Below are 18,376 nucleotides of genomic sequence, written 5' to 3'. Positions count from 1 at the left end.
GGGCTAATAAAGGTATAAGTACACTTTTTCTGAAATAGTCACCGCGTCAGACCTCTTCCTCATGCTAAGCCTAGCGGCAAGGTTTGTGGAAATGAACAACTAAGCATCCTTGGTCAGACTGCAAAAGGCCTATGCCTCAGCGACCACGGTGTCTTTGCTCACTAGCGTGATCGAAGTTCTCCTCCGACACCACGGGCCCTATGGTCTTAACAAACAGAAGGGTCGGAATACGTGAGCCCCTTTTTCACATACAAAAAGGGAAGGAAATAAGTTCAATCAAGCAAAATGAAGTTACAAATTTATTTTTATGATGCATAAGGGTCAGCAATTGTCCACAAATTACAATAATGTTCATCTAAATTCATTCGACCTATATGACTAACTAGCCCCTCGGAGGGGGAGAACTATGTCTTCAACTCTGTCTGCCAGGTCCCATGCAAGAGGAGCCACCGCTATCTCTATCTTGTCTAGCTCAGAGGCTTTGTAGCTAGGTGCGAAACCAAGGCTCATCGTCTCCAAGTCAATGTTGTCCGTGTAATGCGAACAAGCAATCGCAAAAGCGAGGACTAATCCCTAAGAATCCCTCACATAGGGCAACGAATGCTGCAATGTGCTGGATTTTGTTGGGCTTAAGGTGCTGTAGCTCTACCTTGTAGTAGTGCAACAGCCCCTGAACGAACTTGTGGGCAGGGGTGGTGAATCCCTGCTCATGGAAGTGAGCGAAGGACAAGGCCTTCCATGTGCTGGAGGGTGATGTCAGAGCGGCACCATGGCTCCATTAGAAGATGGGGGTGGAAGGATTCAAACTCAATGGCGGCAAAGATGCGGATGTAGGGAGCTTAGGCGATTGGCGGTGGAGGTTGCAGATGCGAAGGTAAGGAGGCAAAGTACGAAACCCTAGGGGCGAACCCTTTGGTTTTATAGGGGTGACGGATGCGAGGAAACCAACTGTCTGCCTAGATCTCTATACCTGCCATGATCTGCCACAACGTCACGCTGCGGGATATGTGTATGCAATCCCTATCCTTTCCTGCATGAAAAATCGCTGGACGTTTCGCCTCCTCGGGTGGACTGGGACTCATTATGAGTAAAAGGAATATAGATCAAAAGTGCATCTATGACCCATCTGGGCCTAGGAGTCCGACGGTTGGCCCATCAACGGGTTCAACAGCCGCTCCAAACACCCCTACAAAGGGTGGAAAGAGCTAGGCCCCGCAAACGGCCAGCGTCCAGGTGCACGAGCGCCATGGGCATATCGGCCCATGATTGAGTCTTAGTAAAGCTTACCATGGCCGAATCCCCACGAACAGGATTTCGGGACCCCAATCGAACTATCCAGATAAAAACCATCAAAACCACGACCACACCCATGAAGGGTCTGACCTTGGCAAAAGGGGAATCACCATCCCTAGGGCACGCCGTGGGCGATAAGAGAAAGCCAAGGCTCGTAGAGTCCTCCCTTTCAAAAAAAACTCCAAAGGAGCATTCTACTCCTCCGCAGGCTCAGGGGCTACACCCACTGGATGCGCTCGTGCACACCTGCTGGCAAGTCGAAAAAACCTTCGAAGGAGTATTCTACTCCTCCATAGGCTCAGGGGCTACACCCACCGGGTGCGCTCGCACGCACCCGCTGGTAAGTCAAAACATCCTCTAGACGATTCTACTCAAATCGCCCGAGGGCTCAGGGGCTACTATCGGGGACCAAAGTAGCGTACCCAAAGAAGAGGAGTTGATACCCATCAATGCTAATTCATCAGAGCGATCAAGAATGCAACTACATTTCCCAATGGGTCTTGCCTCGTCCAAACCACCAAGGTTGTGGGGTCCATTTTGTCCGACATCCGAGGGCTGGCTCTGCCTTACCCAATGTCTGAGGACAAACTCCGTCTCGCCCAACCCCGAGGGCTGGCTCCGTCTCACTTGATGTCTGAGGACTGGCTCTGCCTCGCCCAATGTCTAAGGGCAAACTTCGTCTCGCTCGACCCCCGAGGGCTAGCTCCACCTCACCCAACATCTAAGGGCAAACTCCATCTCGCCCGACCCTTGAGGCCTGGCTCTACCTCACCTGATGTCTGAGGGCTGGCTCCGCCTCACCCAATGTCTAAGGGCAAACTCTGTCTCAACCAACTCTTGAGTGCTGGCTTCGCCTCACCTGACATCTGAGGGCTGGCTCTGCCTCGCCTGACGTCGGAGAGCTGGCTCCACCTCGCCTGATGCCTGAGGGTAGGCTCCACCTCGCGTCGACGTCTATGCGCTGCTCCTTCATAACTACTCACGCAGATAAGGCAGAGCACTCAAGTCAACCACAATACTGAGGATCATACCATGCACGCTTGTAGGAAAGTACCATCAGGATGTGACAAGACATGCACTTTAAGCCCTTCCAAGCATGTTAGAGCCCAAACAATGTTGTAGGCGCCGATATTTGTCTTACAGTGTTGTGGGCGCCACCATTTACCCTCGGGCACGGATCCTGATGGAAGCTCACGACAACCGCTACGGTCTAGAAGGAAACTCGCATCACCTACAGTAACGGACATACAGTCTCTGCACTGTCTACTCCCTATATAGCCATGGATCAGCACCCTGGTCTGCCATGCCATATGCCGAGATGGGATAGGACATGACAACTTGTTGACCATGCTAGGACATGACAGGATCAGCAGACGTGCTCCCAACGTGGGGCTATCCCTAGCATCGCCTGCCATGTCACCGGGGCTCACACAGAGGAAAAGGAAGACCCGGTATCTTTGAAGGACCTCCTTTGCCACTGGTTTTTCTTCTTTCTCCTATCTGTAATTCCTGCTCTCCCTTAGCCTATAAAAGGGACGGTAGGGAACCCCACTAGAGGAATGATTCAACACACCACGCATCACATCACATATAGCTGAGCAGCAACCAAGCTCTCAGCACCCATTCGACCTTTCCATCAGAGACTTAGGACCTTTCCCTCTCTTGTCCGTTTATAACTCCTACTATGAACTTTTTGGTGCTAATAACACGAGCAACAGCCATGAACTAGACATAAGGACATTCTGCCTGAACCAGTATAAACCTTGTGCCCATCTAGCACACCATCCGGGTCAGACATGCAATAACACAAATTTACTCGTTGGTGTTTACTTGAAACACCGACACATAGCATCTACTCGAACATGCGCTAGTAAGACTCTTAGGACATGTATATCTATGCATGTGGTTTTCACAAAATTCTTGTAACATAAATGCACAACACACACACACACACACACACACACACACATATATATATATATATATATATATATATATATATATATATATATACACGATGAATTATAAAATAGAGGTTATGTACCGAGGCTTGCCTTGGGTAGGCGCGGTGTCAGCTGAGTCAGTCAGTGGCAGCTCCGGGACCTCCTCCTCATACTCCTCGATGATCTCCTCTAACTCGTGCTCGCTGGTGGTCACAATCTCCGCCGACTCATTCATTATATGCATGCGATTATAGTAATGCAATTATTTAGTATTTAGGCAACAACAACTCTTAAAATAAGAATACACCAATCAAGCTACTAAGCTAGCTCTAATGACTAAGATACTAAGCTAACTATCATCTTCACCAAGCAAAATGTTCGGTTCACAAACAAACACTTAGCTTTGCAAATTCAAGGTATATTTTTATTTCTACTAAAGATTTAATGTATTTTGAAACAAAGAACATTTAACTACCCCAATGTTTAGTCTATTCTAAGGTCACAAAAATTACAGTGAGCACATAATAATACAATGAAACTACCATAAATATTTTAGGACTAAAGCTATCACCAATTTACCATAAAAATTCTTACAATGATTAACTTAATAATATGAAGCACTTTCAAATGATTTAATAACTTCTAGTGTCAACAAATATAAATATGAACTAAATACACCAACGGATAGATCATAATTTTAGGAACCTAACAAAATTGGTTTCATAATTTTTAGACACCTACATGATTTCATATTAATTACCAAAGATCAGTTCAGAAATTAAATTAGAAAACTATTCACTAATTCCTAGAAAAAGAAAAACCAATCTCCCGCGTGGTACACGCAGCGTAGCACGCGCGCAGCGGCCCGCTGGCGTGGCTATCTCGCTCGTGAGGCGGCCCACGATGGGGGAGTCCTACGCATGTTGGTGCTTTTGCAAAAGAGGCCTCACACTTCTCCCAAATCATAACTAAGTGCTAACAATATTTCCTCTCTCTCAGACCTTCTCACTTAACCCCCTGTCCTTTCCCTAATTCACCCGCGCGCACCTCCGGTGACTCAGTGCACGTCGGCGTGGCGGACGACGACGCAGCATGGTCGCACCAACCACCTAGGACATGCGTCGGCCCACCTATCGGGTCGGTCACCATCCCCAGCATGAGTGGCTACGCTAAGCGGCAACACAGGGCGGTAGGACTCGCTGGAGCCAGCTGCGGTAGCGTGCGGCCATCCACGACCGTGGCGCGGTTGACCTAGCGATCCAGAGCACGTAAGAACATAATTGGCTAGCGAGGGAGCATTAGTAGACTACTGTGACCTAACCGAGGTGACGGTTGGGGTGGAGGATGATGGAGGAGGTGTGGCCACATATGGTCGAGCCGTGTGGTGGCACGATCGCGTCAACGGCGACGAGGAGGTGGTAGCAGTTCCACTGGCATGCGCAAGGTGGAGAGGGAGACAAGGCGAAGCTAGTGGTGAAGGTGAATTAGCTCAGGAGGGATGGTATGATGGCTACCCTCATCCATGTCCAAACACGGCCTTATCGGCACGATGGCGGGAAAAGCGCCAAATTGGAGCTTGGCAGTGCCTTCTTCATGTCTGGGTGGGGTCAGGCAGCGAGAGAACTTGATGGTGAAGCCATAGACGTGCTGAATTAAATGGAAGTGATCACTTGGTGGCCAATTTGATGGCGTAGCTCGACGACGGCAGCAGAGGGAGAGAGAGAGACGAGGTGGCAAGTGGGCTCATCTCAGTCTTGCCTTGGCGGGACGTGGCCGGTGTGATCTAGGTGTTATGCGTGCAGACACAATTGGACAGGCGCGTGCGTCCATCGACCGCATGACCTGCGTGGGCGTAGTGCCATTAATGGCAAGGCGACGACAAGCTTGGCCACGTGTACGTGGCATCTAATCGGGCCAGCAGCGGGGTATAGGCACAAGGGACAGGTGTGGACGCGATGGTGATGCGACGACACCGGCAGCGGCTGTGTTGCGGCACGAGGCAGGTCGGTGGTGCGGTAGCACGGCGAGGCATGCTGCAACGCCACCTATCCATGCAAGCAGCAGCGGTGGCTCCACGCGGTAGAGCCAGTGGCGGTCAGGCCAGGGCAGTCACAGATGGACATGCGTGGCAGCACGCGTGCGCACGCAGAGCGAGCTGCTGTGGCGACGTCACACCCCCAAGGTGTGGTGACCGCGGTCACCCGGTGAACTAGCCCGAAATCATGTCTTGCATGAATTTTAAAGCACCTATAAAAACTAAACAGTTGCTCTGGAACCTAAACTATCTTCACCATGCTCCAGGGGGGATATGAGGCTACCAACCCGAGCTAAAACACGACACCACTTCTTAACTCGATTTCACAAAATAAATTGCCAAACATAGCATTGTCTAGCTGTCAACATACTTGAAAATATTCTAAGTTTTTATAGCTGAACTTGATTCCAAATTGCATTTCTAGGCTATTAAAAATATTAGCTAGCAATGTTATTTTTCAACAGCAAGGATTTCATTGTCATCTACCAAGTTCATATTCCAAACTTTATTTAAGTGCCACATATATGTTCTATAGTATTTTTGTTCAATAAAAATTGGTTTTAAGCCCTACTTAATATACATGCATTATTGAATAGCTTCTCATTTAATAGTTTTTACTTATCATCTTAGGTTAAAAATTTTATCCACACATTCCACCACATGCATTATCACATAGACATGATGCTTATGACATGTTTTAGTAATTGTTTAGGGAGTAACACCAAGGGTTTTACACTTTGTGTTGCTCGTCGGTTCGTGCCTAAATTGGTCCGATGCTTGGACTGTTCACTAAGTCCGACACTGAGTGAACAGTGCAGGCATGTCGTCTGACGCCTACACCTAGTTAAGTCGGATAGTCCGACGTCCTGCTTGGTTCCATCTTATGTCTTGGACTTGTGCTTGAGTTTTATGTCTACAACATGTCTTCTGTCATACGGATCACCACATCGCCTAAGTCCATGCCACTTTTGCAACCTATTAAACTAAAAACTAAACATTTGCAAATACATTAGTTCAACTCGGTCATGTTGATCATCAAACACCAAAATCCAAACTAAATGGGTCAAGAGTCCATTTTCCTTACAACACTTTCAAGCAAACTTTAAAACTAGAATCATTACCCCTCAACTCTCAAAACTATTTAAATTACCTTTCTGCATTGGACTAGAAGTGCTTTTAAGGCGGTTCATCATTTTTTATAGTTGAAAGAATCCATTAAATACCAAACACGGATTTAAACCACAAAAATGTCTCTAAGATAGAAAATTTTGAGAAACATCCTAGAGATATATTAAGACACAACAAATCTAGTTAAAGTATTTAGAGCTCGTGAAAATACCTCTACAAGTTTCCATAAGATAGATTTAGTTCTAGGAAAAAATGAAAAAAATATCCATAAAATCTAAAAAAATCCTAAAACATTCTTACTAATGTCTAAATGCATTTTAAAAACTCTACACATAAAAAATACAAGATGAACCATCAAGAATGCAGCACACATTTTATGCTGAGTGCAATTGTGCTAGTTCCATGTAATGTTTATATTGTTCAGTTTTTCAAAACGTGTTTAGACATTGGCTAGAATGGTTTGAGAAATTTTTAAGTTGTCCTAAATATTTTTCCATTGTCTTAGAGTTAAATATAATTTTTGGAAGCTTCTAGACATACTTTCACAACCTCTAAATATTATATTTGGATTGTTCATGTACCAATATATCTCTAGGATTTTTATCAAAAGTTGTAGAAACTTTGTGTCGGGGTCAAGATACCCGGGTATCTCAAGATACTGATTAGTTAGCCGCTCGAGCGGTCCAAACTAATAGAAGCCCATTTAAGCCACATGGGTCCTGGGCCACACACCGAGACAAGTGGTCCACCACGACCTCTCCCTTCTCCTTCCACTACAAGCTACGCAGTCGCACTCGATCTCTCCCTCGTCTCAACCCCTGGGAAGGGACAAGGAGAGGTCAGGCATGGTCAAGTACGCCTGCCCTGACAAAGACAGGCACGCTCCACTCATTCCTCTAGGATTGAAAGGACAACCATCTCGGGGCAGACACCATCCCTGCGCGCCCCTGCACGGACAAGACAATACCACAAGGCGGTGACGATGGGTACGGCACCGCACCGTTCAAATCTAGCCCGACAAGATGGTCGTACGGCCTCGCCCGCTACGGGATGGGGCGCATGACCCCGACCTTGACTTTCAAGACCGGCCAGGCCACCAAGAACCACGACCTCGCAATCCAGGGTCGAGGTCACCGGCATCACAACCAACAAAGACGACCGACGACCCGAGAGCGGCTACCTGCTCCCGTCTTGTCGCCATGACGCTACCAGGAGAATAGGAGATGATGACAAAGGCCATGGCAAGACCACGTCGTGCAGGACAGTTGGTGAACCACCATCGTGCCAACAATGGCGGCACGACCGACACTGTAGCATCACGCCATGCCACGTCGTGACGTGGGAGCAAGACCACGACGATGATATACCTGGACGAGCGATGATGCTAGGACAAGACAGGCTTGCTTGCAGGCCAAGCTTACTTCTTTCTCCCTCTCTCGGGCTCATGACCATTCAGTCGGGAGAACCTCTCTCTATATGTAATCTGGCCCCCCGAACTCTATATAAAGGCGGCCAGGCCTCCCTTCTAGGGGGACGAACTCTCAAAGACTTCATTCGGGCATTCGTTCACCTCACTCCTCTTACCTATTTCTCTTAGCTTACACACCTCATTGTAAGACTTCATAGCACTTGAACCGAGGAACACGAACTTATCTCTAAGACTAGACGTAGGGCTCTGGCTTGAACCAGTATAATTTCCTTGTGTTTTTTATTGCTATTATTGTCTTCCTAGAGCAGCACGACACACGTATAAATTCACTAGCCGGTTTACGAAACACCGACACTTAGAGATATTTTCATGGTTTAGAAACCTTAATGGGTATTTATTGATTTTTTGAATTAAAAAAGATAAAATTGCATTGAAAACTACCTCTAATCGACACACAGGTAGGTAACTTAAACGGTTTTGAGAGTTTTTTTTATAGGAAACGGTTTTGAGAGTTGATGGGCAAGATATCCGGTTTTGGAGTTTGACGAGGAAAATTAGACCATAATGATAATTAAAGAAGGTAAAATATATTTGTTTTTACAAAACACCATTATGCCAAACAGGCCTGCATGCAGCCCAGCCGGCCCACCGCCCACCCGTTTACTCACCCGCGCGACGGCGCCCGCGCCCGCCTCCTTCCCGGCTTCCCCGGCGCCAAAACTTCTCAAATTTCTCCCGCGCGAGCGCCAAACCGGAGCCAAAACGAAACTAGCAGCGAACCCCGCGGCGGCAAGGCTAAAAAAGGCGCAAAACCCCGAGCGCCGCTCGCCTCCCGCCATTTCCTTCCCAAATCTGCCTTATAAGCGCGCGCAGCCTTGGCAGCTCGACGCATCTTCGCCGCCGCTCAGGGCTCAACCACGCTCCCACTGATCCACGCGAAACCTACCTTCCTTCCTCCGGGAGACGATTCGACAGGGAGGGGAAAAAGGCAAGAGGAGCCATGGACGCTGCCAAGTCGGTAACGCCGGGCGCCGTGTCCCACATCCTGGCGCATCCGTCGACGGGCTCCGACGGCGCCGTGCCGGATCTCGTCGTCCAGGTCCTCGACCTCAAGTCCATTGGCACGGGCAGCCGGTTCAGGTCAGTTCTCACCTCCTCCCTTCCCTGGCCGCGCTAGATCTATAATCTTTGCTAGTTTTCGTTCCGTGGGGCGGGGGATCTGTTCTGTTCTTAGCGCAGTTCTTATAGACCTTTTCAGCCGGTCTGACGAGCCTCCCCTTGTTGGGATCTGTTGTTGCCTTGCAGTTTCATGGCAACCGACGGGAAGGATAAGATCAAGGCGATGCTCCCCACCAACTTCGCGTCGGAGGTCCACTCCGGCAATCTGAAGAACCTCGGTCTCATCCGCATCCTCGACTACACTTGCAACCTCGTCAAAGGCAACAATGACAAGTAAGTGTTCTCCATCTTCTTTCGTCACCATGAGCGGACTAATGTTGGCAACTGTTCCTGTATTCAGCGTTTCCCTCGGTTTCCTGAATCATGTGCTTTGTTTACCAGAGTCTTGATTGTCGTCAAATGCCAGCTTGTGTGCCAAGCGCTCGACGCCGAGATCAACGGCGAGGCCAAGAAAGAGGAGCCTCCAATTGTGCTGAAGCCTAAGGACGAAGGCGTGGTCGTGGCTGAGCAAGCAAATGCTCCCCCACTCGTGATGAAGCCCAAGCAGGAGGTGAAGTCCGCGTCCCAGATTGTGAATGAGCAGCGTGGAAAGTAAGTGCTTGCAATTGCAGTCCCTGTCCTTTGATGTTCTGGTTGAGTCTCTCGAGGATTTAGATTTACAGTTCATCATTGTACTTCTGTGCGTGCAGTGCTGCTCCTGCTGCGCGCCTTTCCATGACAAGGAGGGTCCATCCCTTGATCACTCTGAATCCCTATCAGGGTAACTGGGTCATCAAGGTGCGGGTCACGAGCAAAGGCAACCTGAGAACCTACAGGAATGCTCGTGGAGAAGGCTGTGTCTTCAATGTAGAGCTCACTGATGAGGATGTAAGTGCTCTGATGGCATTTTTCTCATGTTTAAGTGCATTTTTGTGAGTTGTCGTGCGTTCATGAGCTGATGTCCTCTGAATTTGTGTATGCACAGGGCACCCAGATCCAGGCCACCATGTTTAATGAGGCTGCAAAGAAGTTCTATCCAATTTTTGAGCTGGGAAAGGTCTATTATGTCTCAAAAGGATCTCTTAGAATTGCCAACAAGCAGTTCAAGACTGTCCAAAATGACTATGAGATGTCACTAAACGAAAATGCTATTATTGAAGAAGCAGAGGGGGAAACTTTCATTCCGCAAGTGCAATACAACTTTGTCAAGATTGATCAGCTAGGATCATATGTTGGTGGCAGGGAGCTTGTAGGTATGTCAGAATTATTGGAATTAAGTTGGTTTTACTTCTTCAGGTTCAATGTAGTGTCTCACTGTTTTATGTATTACTTCAGATATTGTTGTTGTGGTTCAGAGTGTATCTCCAACACTCAGCGTTAGAAGAAAGATTGACAATGAGACAATACCAAAGCGTGACATTGTTGTAGCAGATGACTCGTAAGTATCACTTGATCTTTTACCTTGTTAATAGATCAGAATACAATCATTCAGTGACGTTGCTTATAATCTCCCTAATCACAGATATAAGTCTATTCAATTTTGCCATATCTATCTAAACTTTATATTTTTGTGATCTGAATTTAACATAGATTAATGAAACAAAATTGGCACTACTAGATTAATGATGGAAATAATAATAATAATTTCATAATCTATAATCCTTTCTATTTAAGATTATTTTTTTTATAGATATCATTTCTAATAAAGAAATTATCTGTTCCTAATTGACTCATTTCATTTCTTTGCAGTGGCAAAACTGTTAATATTTCTCTCTGGAATGATCTTGCTACTATGACTGGCCAAGAGCTTTTGGACATGGTTGACAGTTCTCCTGTTGTTGCGATAAAGAGCCTAAAAGTATCTGATTTCCAAGGTATGTCATCTAATCTCTGTTCAATCTTCTTCCTGGAAATCAGTAAGTTACTGAAAGTGCGTCGTGATAACTGTGGTGCTGAAATTTGTCTTGTAGGTGTGTCTCTTTCAACTATAGGCAAAAGTATGCTCGCTATTAATCCAGACCTACCTGAGGCTCAGTATCTGAAATCATGGTATGTACTTCTCTCCTGAATGATGTGAGCTTGCTGTATGTTTTTAATCAGTATAGTATGCTTAGACTTGTACATAATTTGTCAAATAGGTATGACTCTGAAGGCAAAGATACTTCACTGGCACCAGTTGGTGCAGAAATGGGTGCTGCACGTGCTGGTGGCTTGAAGTCCATGTATTCTGATAGAGTTTTTCTGTCCCACATCACCAGTGATCCTGCTATGGGCCAGGAAAAGGTATGATCCTGAATATTCACTGAAATATGATACTATTCACTGCTATGGCCCAGTTTGACTTGTTTTTGCTTTGCAGCCTGTTTTCTTCAGTTTGAATGCCATCATAAGCCACATCAAGCCTGACCAGAATATGTGGTACCGTGCTTGTAAGACCTGCAACAAGAAGGTGACTGAAGCTTTTGGATCTGGATACTGGTGTGAGGGATGCCAAAAGAACGACTCTGAATGCTCACTGAGGTAAAATTTGTTAGCAGAAGCCTGCTACTGTTATCTATTTGGTGCCAAATATGATTGTTTCCCTGTATCCTTCAGATACATCATGGTCCTCAAGGTCTCTGATCCCACTGGTGAGGCATGGGTGTCCGTGTTCAATGAGCATGCCGAGAAGATCATTGGCTGCAGTGCTGACGAGCTTGATCGGATCAGGGTAGAGGTAAATTCTGCAATCTGAGTAGGGCAAATACTCTGGCTTGACAGCATTGAATTTCTGATGTTTCCTTGTTTGTCTTATCCCTGATAGTGGGTTCGCCATTGTTGCAGGAGGGGGAGGACAGTTACGTTCTCAAGCTCAAGGAAGCCACCTGGGTTCCTCACCTGTTCCGCGTCAGTGTCACACAGCATGAATACATGAACGAGAAAAGGCAGAGGATCACCGTGAGGACTGAAGCACCGGTCGACTACGCAGCTGAATCCAAGTACCTGCTTGAAGAGATCGCGAAGCTCACTGCTTGCTAGAAGATGCAATCTTTCTGGTGGTTCGTGAAGGAGGACTGGCCCCCGAGATGTTTCCCTCGCAAGGGTTTTGAGCTGTAGTAACTTTATTACTGTTCTGTGTTGCTCTCATTGGTCTTTAGCACTTCTGTAAGATATATGTAGATGTTTGTTCACCTTGATGTCAAGCAAACAGATGCTATGACAGTTCAAGCATGAATCTGGAGGAATTTGTGCTGTAAACAGTAACTTTCAGCCGTGAACAGTACAATTTTTGTGCAATTTTTGCACCAGCCGAACAGCCCCGATGCATGAAGCCTTTGCAGAATTGCAGTTCCAAATTTCCGCGTCTCTGCAACTTTGAGCAAATAGCGAGAGCTATTAGGACTAATGGATGATGTCAGGTCGCTGCGGCCAAGTTCGTTGTGTATGTGTCAGCAATCAGATGTAGAAACCCTTCCCTGCTCCAAGTCGTATGATAAAGTGCGCGTTCTACATCATTGTGCCATCTATTCAGTCTTTTGTCAGACATGTTTCCGGGAATTGCTAGTGTCAGCTTATCGTGGATTCATACTTTCTTTAGCTAGCGGAATAAGCTTAACGCGCTCCAGCCTCTACAGCTCAAATACATATGGATGGTGCACCCTTTTTTAACTACTGATCTAAGTTACTCAGGCAGTAAAGTGATTGGGAGCTATGTGCCTACGTGAAATCGTGGCCGCTAACACTCGCTATCGTGAGCTCCGTTTTCTGGACCTATACAAGAAAAAAAAGAAGTTGCAGGACTAAATCACGCTTAGAAAGGATCAGAACATTATCAACAGGTTATATTACCATAACGCCCACCAATTCAATCGGGCAGAAGTAAGCACTGTGCCACAAACACAATCTGACGATGAGACTAGCCTGACGCTAGGCTGAGGGCTGACTCTACAGAACACTTGCACCGGTCTGCTGGCGAAGGGTTCACAGGTTCGGGGTAGGGCTGATGACAATGTGTCGCAGCGGGTTATCCACCTTGCCGGCTCCAGCATGCTCCACGAACTCCGAAGGAGTAAGGAAGCTTCCATGGCAGATGCATACGATTCTCACATCTTCTCCTTTCTTGTATTTATACAGGAAGCCTTCAACCCTGTTGCCGTTGGGCAGCCCCTTGGTGAACACGCCCGGCATCTCCTGCATTATCCTCCTTTCCACGTCCCCCATGCTGTTGGCTCTTGAAGCAGCCCTGCCTAAAATGCTTTGATCTCCCCTGGAACCAAGGGTTGCTGTTCTGGGAGGCAAAGACGAAGGCGGTGGACTTGCTGCCGTCACGTTACTTATAGCTTCATCAGAGGAAGGAACGGATGATGACGGGCTGTGCTCCTTAGTGATGGTTGTTCCTAAAAAAATCAGGAATGAGTATGATATAGAGCTTAATGATAACAAAAAAAAAAAATCCATTGAAGGGAAGAACCACTAGAATAGAAAGTGTTCAATCATGCACAAACAAATAGCTCACACCTATAATAACTGAACAATATAAGAATCCAGTCCCCATCTATAAGAGCTGAACATTATAGAATTTTGAATCTTCCAGATTCACTTCTGCCATGAAATGTCTTGTGACTATTGAAAGGACGCAACAGAGATTGTAACACAACATAGCCTTTGTTTAGCTAATAACCACTAATATCAAATGTAAAAACTCTCGATGTATCAGACATATAGTAAGTTCTTAACTTAAAAGATCGTAGACGCAAATACTAAATAGCATTGATCTTTGGGCCCAAAGTCCTAATTTAAGGGCAAATATCAATCCAGTTCATTCATGTATTACACCTGTGGTGCATTGGCAAGATTCATGTTTTTGGAAGCATGGGAAATGGATACTGAGAATACCTAAACAGTGTACTTAACAAACAAAAGGGGATACCTTTGAAGGCTGAGTTTGGCTTCTTTCCCACTGCTGACAAACTATCTTGCGATGCAATTGTAGCCTGGTACTTTGGGGGAAGCCCCTTCACCAGATGCTTGCCACTGCTTTGATTTTCGTTATTCATCACAAGAGCTTCATCTGAACTTACTAATTTGTCAGCGTGTGCATTCATCTCTTCTGGAATCTGCCCAGCCGCTTCTTTTGAAGTGTTGCAAGTGAGAGAGTTCCTCCTCACAATCCTTTTCTTCTTAACCTCGAGTCTCTTCAGACTCTGTGCTTCCTTACGTTTCTTCCATTCATCATTGTCAGCAGCCTCAATGACAGCAGGGAGTGAACTAGTCCTCATGAGTGTGCCTGCAATATTCAGTAAGTATTTACAGATATTGTGAATTTGCGGAAAGCTGTTGATGTTTATTTCAAGAAACACTGAGATATTCGATTTCTCAACATATGACTGTTACATTAAAACATGTATTCTTTCGTTTACATTGGCATTATGCTTTAACAAATCTATATATTAACTAAAAACCAATTATAAAAACTACAATGTTTTGAAAGTACTTTACACACACATCTGTGTGTATTGCTTCTGTACATACACTCTTTAAGTATTCATGGAAATATCAAATACTAAACTTCAAACTGTTACATCACGCAGTTTACTACTGATATTTTCTCAGAGATATCTGATGAAGAAATACACACCTATAACAGAATGACTGAATCAACAGAGTTTTATGCAATAAAATATTATGCCGGCTACTTAACACAGTTTTGCAAAATAATTCACAACTACCACCATTTACCAAAGCGATCACAATCGGCACTGCTAAGCACGGAATCTAAAAGCCAAATTAACTATCAAGGGTAGGAAATACTAAAGATAGTATAAACCCCACAAAGAGAAGCCGCACGCACCTTGCAATCTCTGCCCATCACATCCCGAAGAGGCAGAGGAAGGGCTCCCGCTCGCCGGCAGCCTCGCCGCGTGTTCCACGCCGAGACCCCCGCCATCAAGGCAAGAACCCCATCCAGCCTGCCCCTGCTGCCTCCCAACCTCCGACGCCTCGGCCAGGACCGGCAGCGAGCTCGTCCGCGGGAGCGCGCGCGGCGCCGGCACCTCCACCGGCGGCGTCAGCATGGCCGCCACGGATGACGACCGGGGGAGCTTGTCCCCCTTTCTGTCTAGCCCGAACCGGCCGCCGAGCGACAGCCCGAGGCTGAGTTCGACCTCCTCCATCTGCTCGCGCAGCTGCCGTGGCGGCTCGTCTCCCTTCCCAATCCCGCACAGCAAGTCCCGCGAAAAACCCTCCATCGCGCGCGCAAGCTTGTCTAAGGGAGCCTCAGCAAACGAGAAGCGCCTGCAAGACGGGCAAGAGCTGAGCGAGGCCACAGGAGCAACCATTCCCGGAGAACAAGAGGCGAGGGGCCGGAGCAGAGAACACGGGATGAGAGGCGACTTACACAGGTTGCACGGAGGAGGGAGGAGGCCGCCATTGGAGAGGTGAGGCGCTGCCGCTTCTCCTCGCCGCGGCCTTGAGCGACTCTCGCGGGGAACAGGAGAGAAGAGAGAGAGAGAGAGGAGGCAAATCTTTCTGCTCCTTTTTGGGCTGGTTGGTTTCGCTTTTGGGGCATGCTGTTCCGCTGGGGATGGCGAAGACGGGCGGGCGGGCTTGCCTCCGGCGTGACGCGTGTTGATACGGCGCCCGACGCGTGGTGCGAGCTTGCGCGGCACCGCGCAGCCGCGGCGGGAGCCGAGCGGGATGCGGTGGGCTCGCCAGCCTCGGTTGGAGCTGAGCCGGTCGAGTCGTGGACGCGCGCCGTGACCGGTGGATGCCAACACTCCAACAGCCTAGGCGGCAGGCCGATCCCTCGGTAGATTGTAGGAGATCCGAGGACCTCCTATTGCCATCATGGCAATTTTTTGTGTGTGGAAAAGATACTCTAGGTCCCCTTCTTTGTTCTGACGATATATTTGGGATTTGTTTGATTCTAGATGTTTTTGGGTTTAGAGATAGGACCAAAGGAGTTGGGAAGGATGCTAGTAAGGTATCTGAGACGATAGTTGAGTGAACCGCAGGATGTCGCTGGCAAGCTGACAGTTGATGGTCCGTGGAAGGGTTGAAGTTAAGGTATGCCGGCGCCGGCGACGACGACGACGACGAGGAGAGGAGAGGGTGGGGTGGGTGGGAGGGGGTTAAACTCACCGCAACAGATTAATATGGCACCTCGCCTCTTGTTGGCCGGGAATTCTTTCTTAAATCTCTCGTAAGATACATCATTCTAAGTGTGACGTATGACTCTTCTTCTTCCTCCCTTTCTTCTTCCTTTTTGTCCTCCTATTTAGGCAGCTCCCGATGGATCTATCGCCTCCCCCGCCATGTTACTCTATTGGCTGCCACGGACTACAACCGGGGGAGAGTATCCCCCTTCTTATCGAGCCCGAACTGGCTGCCAAGCGAGAGCCCGAGGCTGAGCTCCACCTCCTCCATCTCCTCCCGTAGCTGCCCCGATCTCTGTTCCGGTGACAACGCGTATCCCTTGCCAATCTGCACAGCAAGTCCCTCGGAAAAGCCCTCCATCGCGCGTGCAAGCTTGTCTCATGGAGCCTCAGCATCCAAGAAGCGCCTGCAAGATGGGAAAGAGGTAAGGGACGCCCCAGGAGTAACCATTCCCGGCCAACAAGAAGCAAGGGGCCACGTTAATTTGTTGGAGTGAGTTTACATCTTGCAAGCGCTTCTTGGATGCTGAGGCTCCCTGAGACAAGCTTGCGTGCGATGGAGGGTTTTTTGAGGGACTTGTTGTGCGGGATTGGCAAGGGAGACGTGCCGCCACCGGAGCAGAGGCGGGGGCAGCTGCGGGAGGAGATGGAGGAGGTGGAACTCAGCCTCGGGCTGTCGCTTGGCGGCCGGTCCGGGCTCGATAGGAAGGGGGATAATCTCCTCCGGTCGTAGTCCGTGGCGGCCAACAGAGTAACATGTCGGGGGGAGGCGATATATCCATCGGGAGCTGCCTAAATAGGAGGAGGAGGAAGAAGAAGAAGAGTCATACGTCACACTCGTCACACTCAGAATGTTGTATCATATGAGAGATTTAAGATAGAATAACACTAGTCGAAGAAGATGTTGCGGCGAAAAAGTCAAGCCGTGTCACATGTGAGAGGAGAGAAACTTTCATGTACATTATAGATTTTATTTTTTAACCTAAAATTATTTGAGTGCAATATATTCACTAGCTATCGTATCTTTTGTTCATATAAACCATATTTACATTTCTTTTGTCCTATTAATTTATTGAAGACGCAAGTATAACTTAAGGTTTTTTTTCTACATATTTGGAAACTTTTAACCAATTACATGTTATATGCTTGCTAGAAAATAAAATTACTTTAGTTAACTGTTCCATATTTCCCCTAACTATAAATATGAGTTTCACTAAAAAGAAAACTCTGTTGTATTAAATTATTGACCGGTGACATCTGACAAAATATATAATTAACTAAAACACTTAAATATTATGAAAGTATTTTTTTATTAAATTGTCTTAGAAATATATAATTAACTAACTAAAATACTAAATATTATGTAAGGCTTTGAATGGGTGTAAAAACGCTTCTAATGTTAGTTTATGAGTAATGGAAAATCCTTCCATGTTCAAAAAAAAAAAAGAAAGAAAAAGAAAGCCATTGTGTGGACTGTCACGAAAACAAAATAACGAAGTTCAAATTTTATTATATAAGAAAGCTATTGTTGACATATTCAAGTTATTTTCCATTTCAATATTAGAGTAGCAAGTTATTCTCTAAAATCCTAATCTTTAAGGATCTTGTTGAAATATTTGAAAAATATCTGTTTAATTTCACTCGGCATGGAAAAAATCTCTACGCTGGCTACATTTTAAGAGGAAGGTTGCCTAACGGAGTTAACGCCGTTGCCGGCTTGGGACTCTTTGGAGCAGCGCGCTAGCGACCTAGCGGCCGCCACTCTCGCGACGCGATCGCGAGGACGCGACCGCGCCGCATCGCGCGCCACGTGAGCGCGGCCCTCTGACCGCGACACCGGTGGGCGCCGCAAATACGAAAGGCGCAGTCCTTCCTCGGCGTGACCCCACCAGCAAGTGGCCCAACTTGCTCACATGGGCCGCCGGCCGCGACCACGTGTCGCCCGGCCGCGGGCGCTGCCGCGTCAGCGCCTCTGTCGTACGAGGGCGGTGGCCGGTGGGAGCGGACGCGTCGCCCGCCCGCAGTGACGTCAGGCGGCTGGTGCACCGGACACGTATCGGGCCCGGGCGCGTGAAGGGTGTTGTTGGCGTGGGGCCCGCTGGGACAGCAGGATCTCCGCACGGGAGATACGCTACGCGACTCACGCGGGCCGTGGGCCCGTGGTTCGCGCTGTCGCTGTTTCGCAAAAGTGTGGGGCGGGGGTGCTCACGCCCCGGCCGCGCGGGCCGCGGCGTGATTGGACGGACGGCCAGGATCG

General features: G+C 47.6%; 2 protein-coding genes across 2 annotated transcripts; one reads left to right on the top strand and one right to left on the bottom strand.

The window, feature by feature from the left end:
* Positions 1–6,004: 6,004 nt before the first annotated feature.
* On the top strand, positions 6,005–12,647 carry LOC136535509 (replication protein A 70 kDa DNA-binding subunit B-like). Its single transcript, XM_066527770.1, has 12 exons — positions 6,005–8,968; positions 9,134–9,280; positions 9,389–9,598; positions 9,697–9,874; positions 9,972–10,239; positions 10,322–10,424; positions 10,736–10,860; positions 10,957–11,035; positions 11,125–11,269; positions 11,346–11,506; positions 11,582–11,702; positions 11,810–12,647. Exons 1-12 carry the CDS (start codon positions 8,829–8,831, stop codon positions 12,002–12,004), a joined length of 1,872 nt encoding a protein of 623 aa, XP_066383867.1. The 5' UTR covers positions 6,005–8,828; the 3' UTR covers positions 12,005–12,647.
* A 129-nt stretch (positions 12,648–12,776) lies between these two features.
* Positions 12,777–16,306, bottom strand: LOC136535510 (ninja-family protein 1-like). The gene is made up of 4 exons (XM_066527771.1): positions 15,363–16,306; positions 14,817–15,259; positions 13,896–14,252; positions 12,777–13,362 (listed from the first exon to the last, which is right to left on the bottom strand). The coding sequence occupies exons 2-4, from the start codon at positions 15,211–15,213 to the stop codon at positions 12,947–12,949; spliced, it is 1,170 nt and encodes a 389-aa protein (XP_066383868.1). The 5' UTR covers positions 15,214–15,259; positions 15,363–16,306; the 3' UTR covers positions 12,777–12,946.
* Positions 16,307–18,376: the final 2,070 nt, after the last annotated feature.

The sequence above is a fragment of the Miscanthus floridulus genome, chromosome 2, assembly GCF_019320115.1.
Source record: "Miscanthus floridulus cultivar M001 chromosome 2, ASM1932011v1, whole genome shotgun sequence".
NCBI classification, from domain to species: domain Eukaryota; kingdom Viridiplantae; phylum Streptophyta; class Magnoliopsida; order Poales; family Poaceae; genus Miscanthus; species Miscanthus floridulus.
This window is presented reverse-complemented; position numbering and strand designations above follow the sequence as displayed.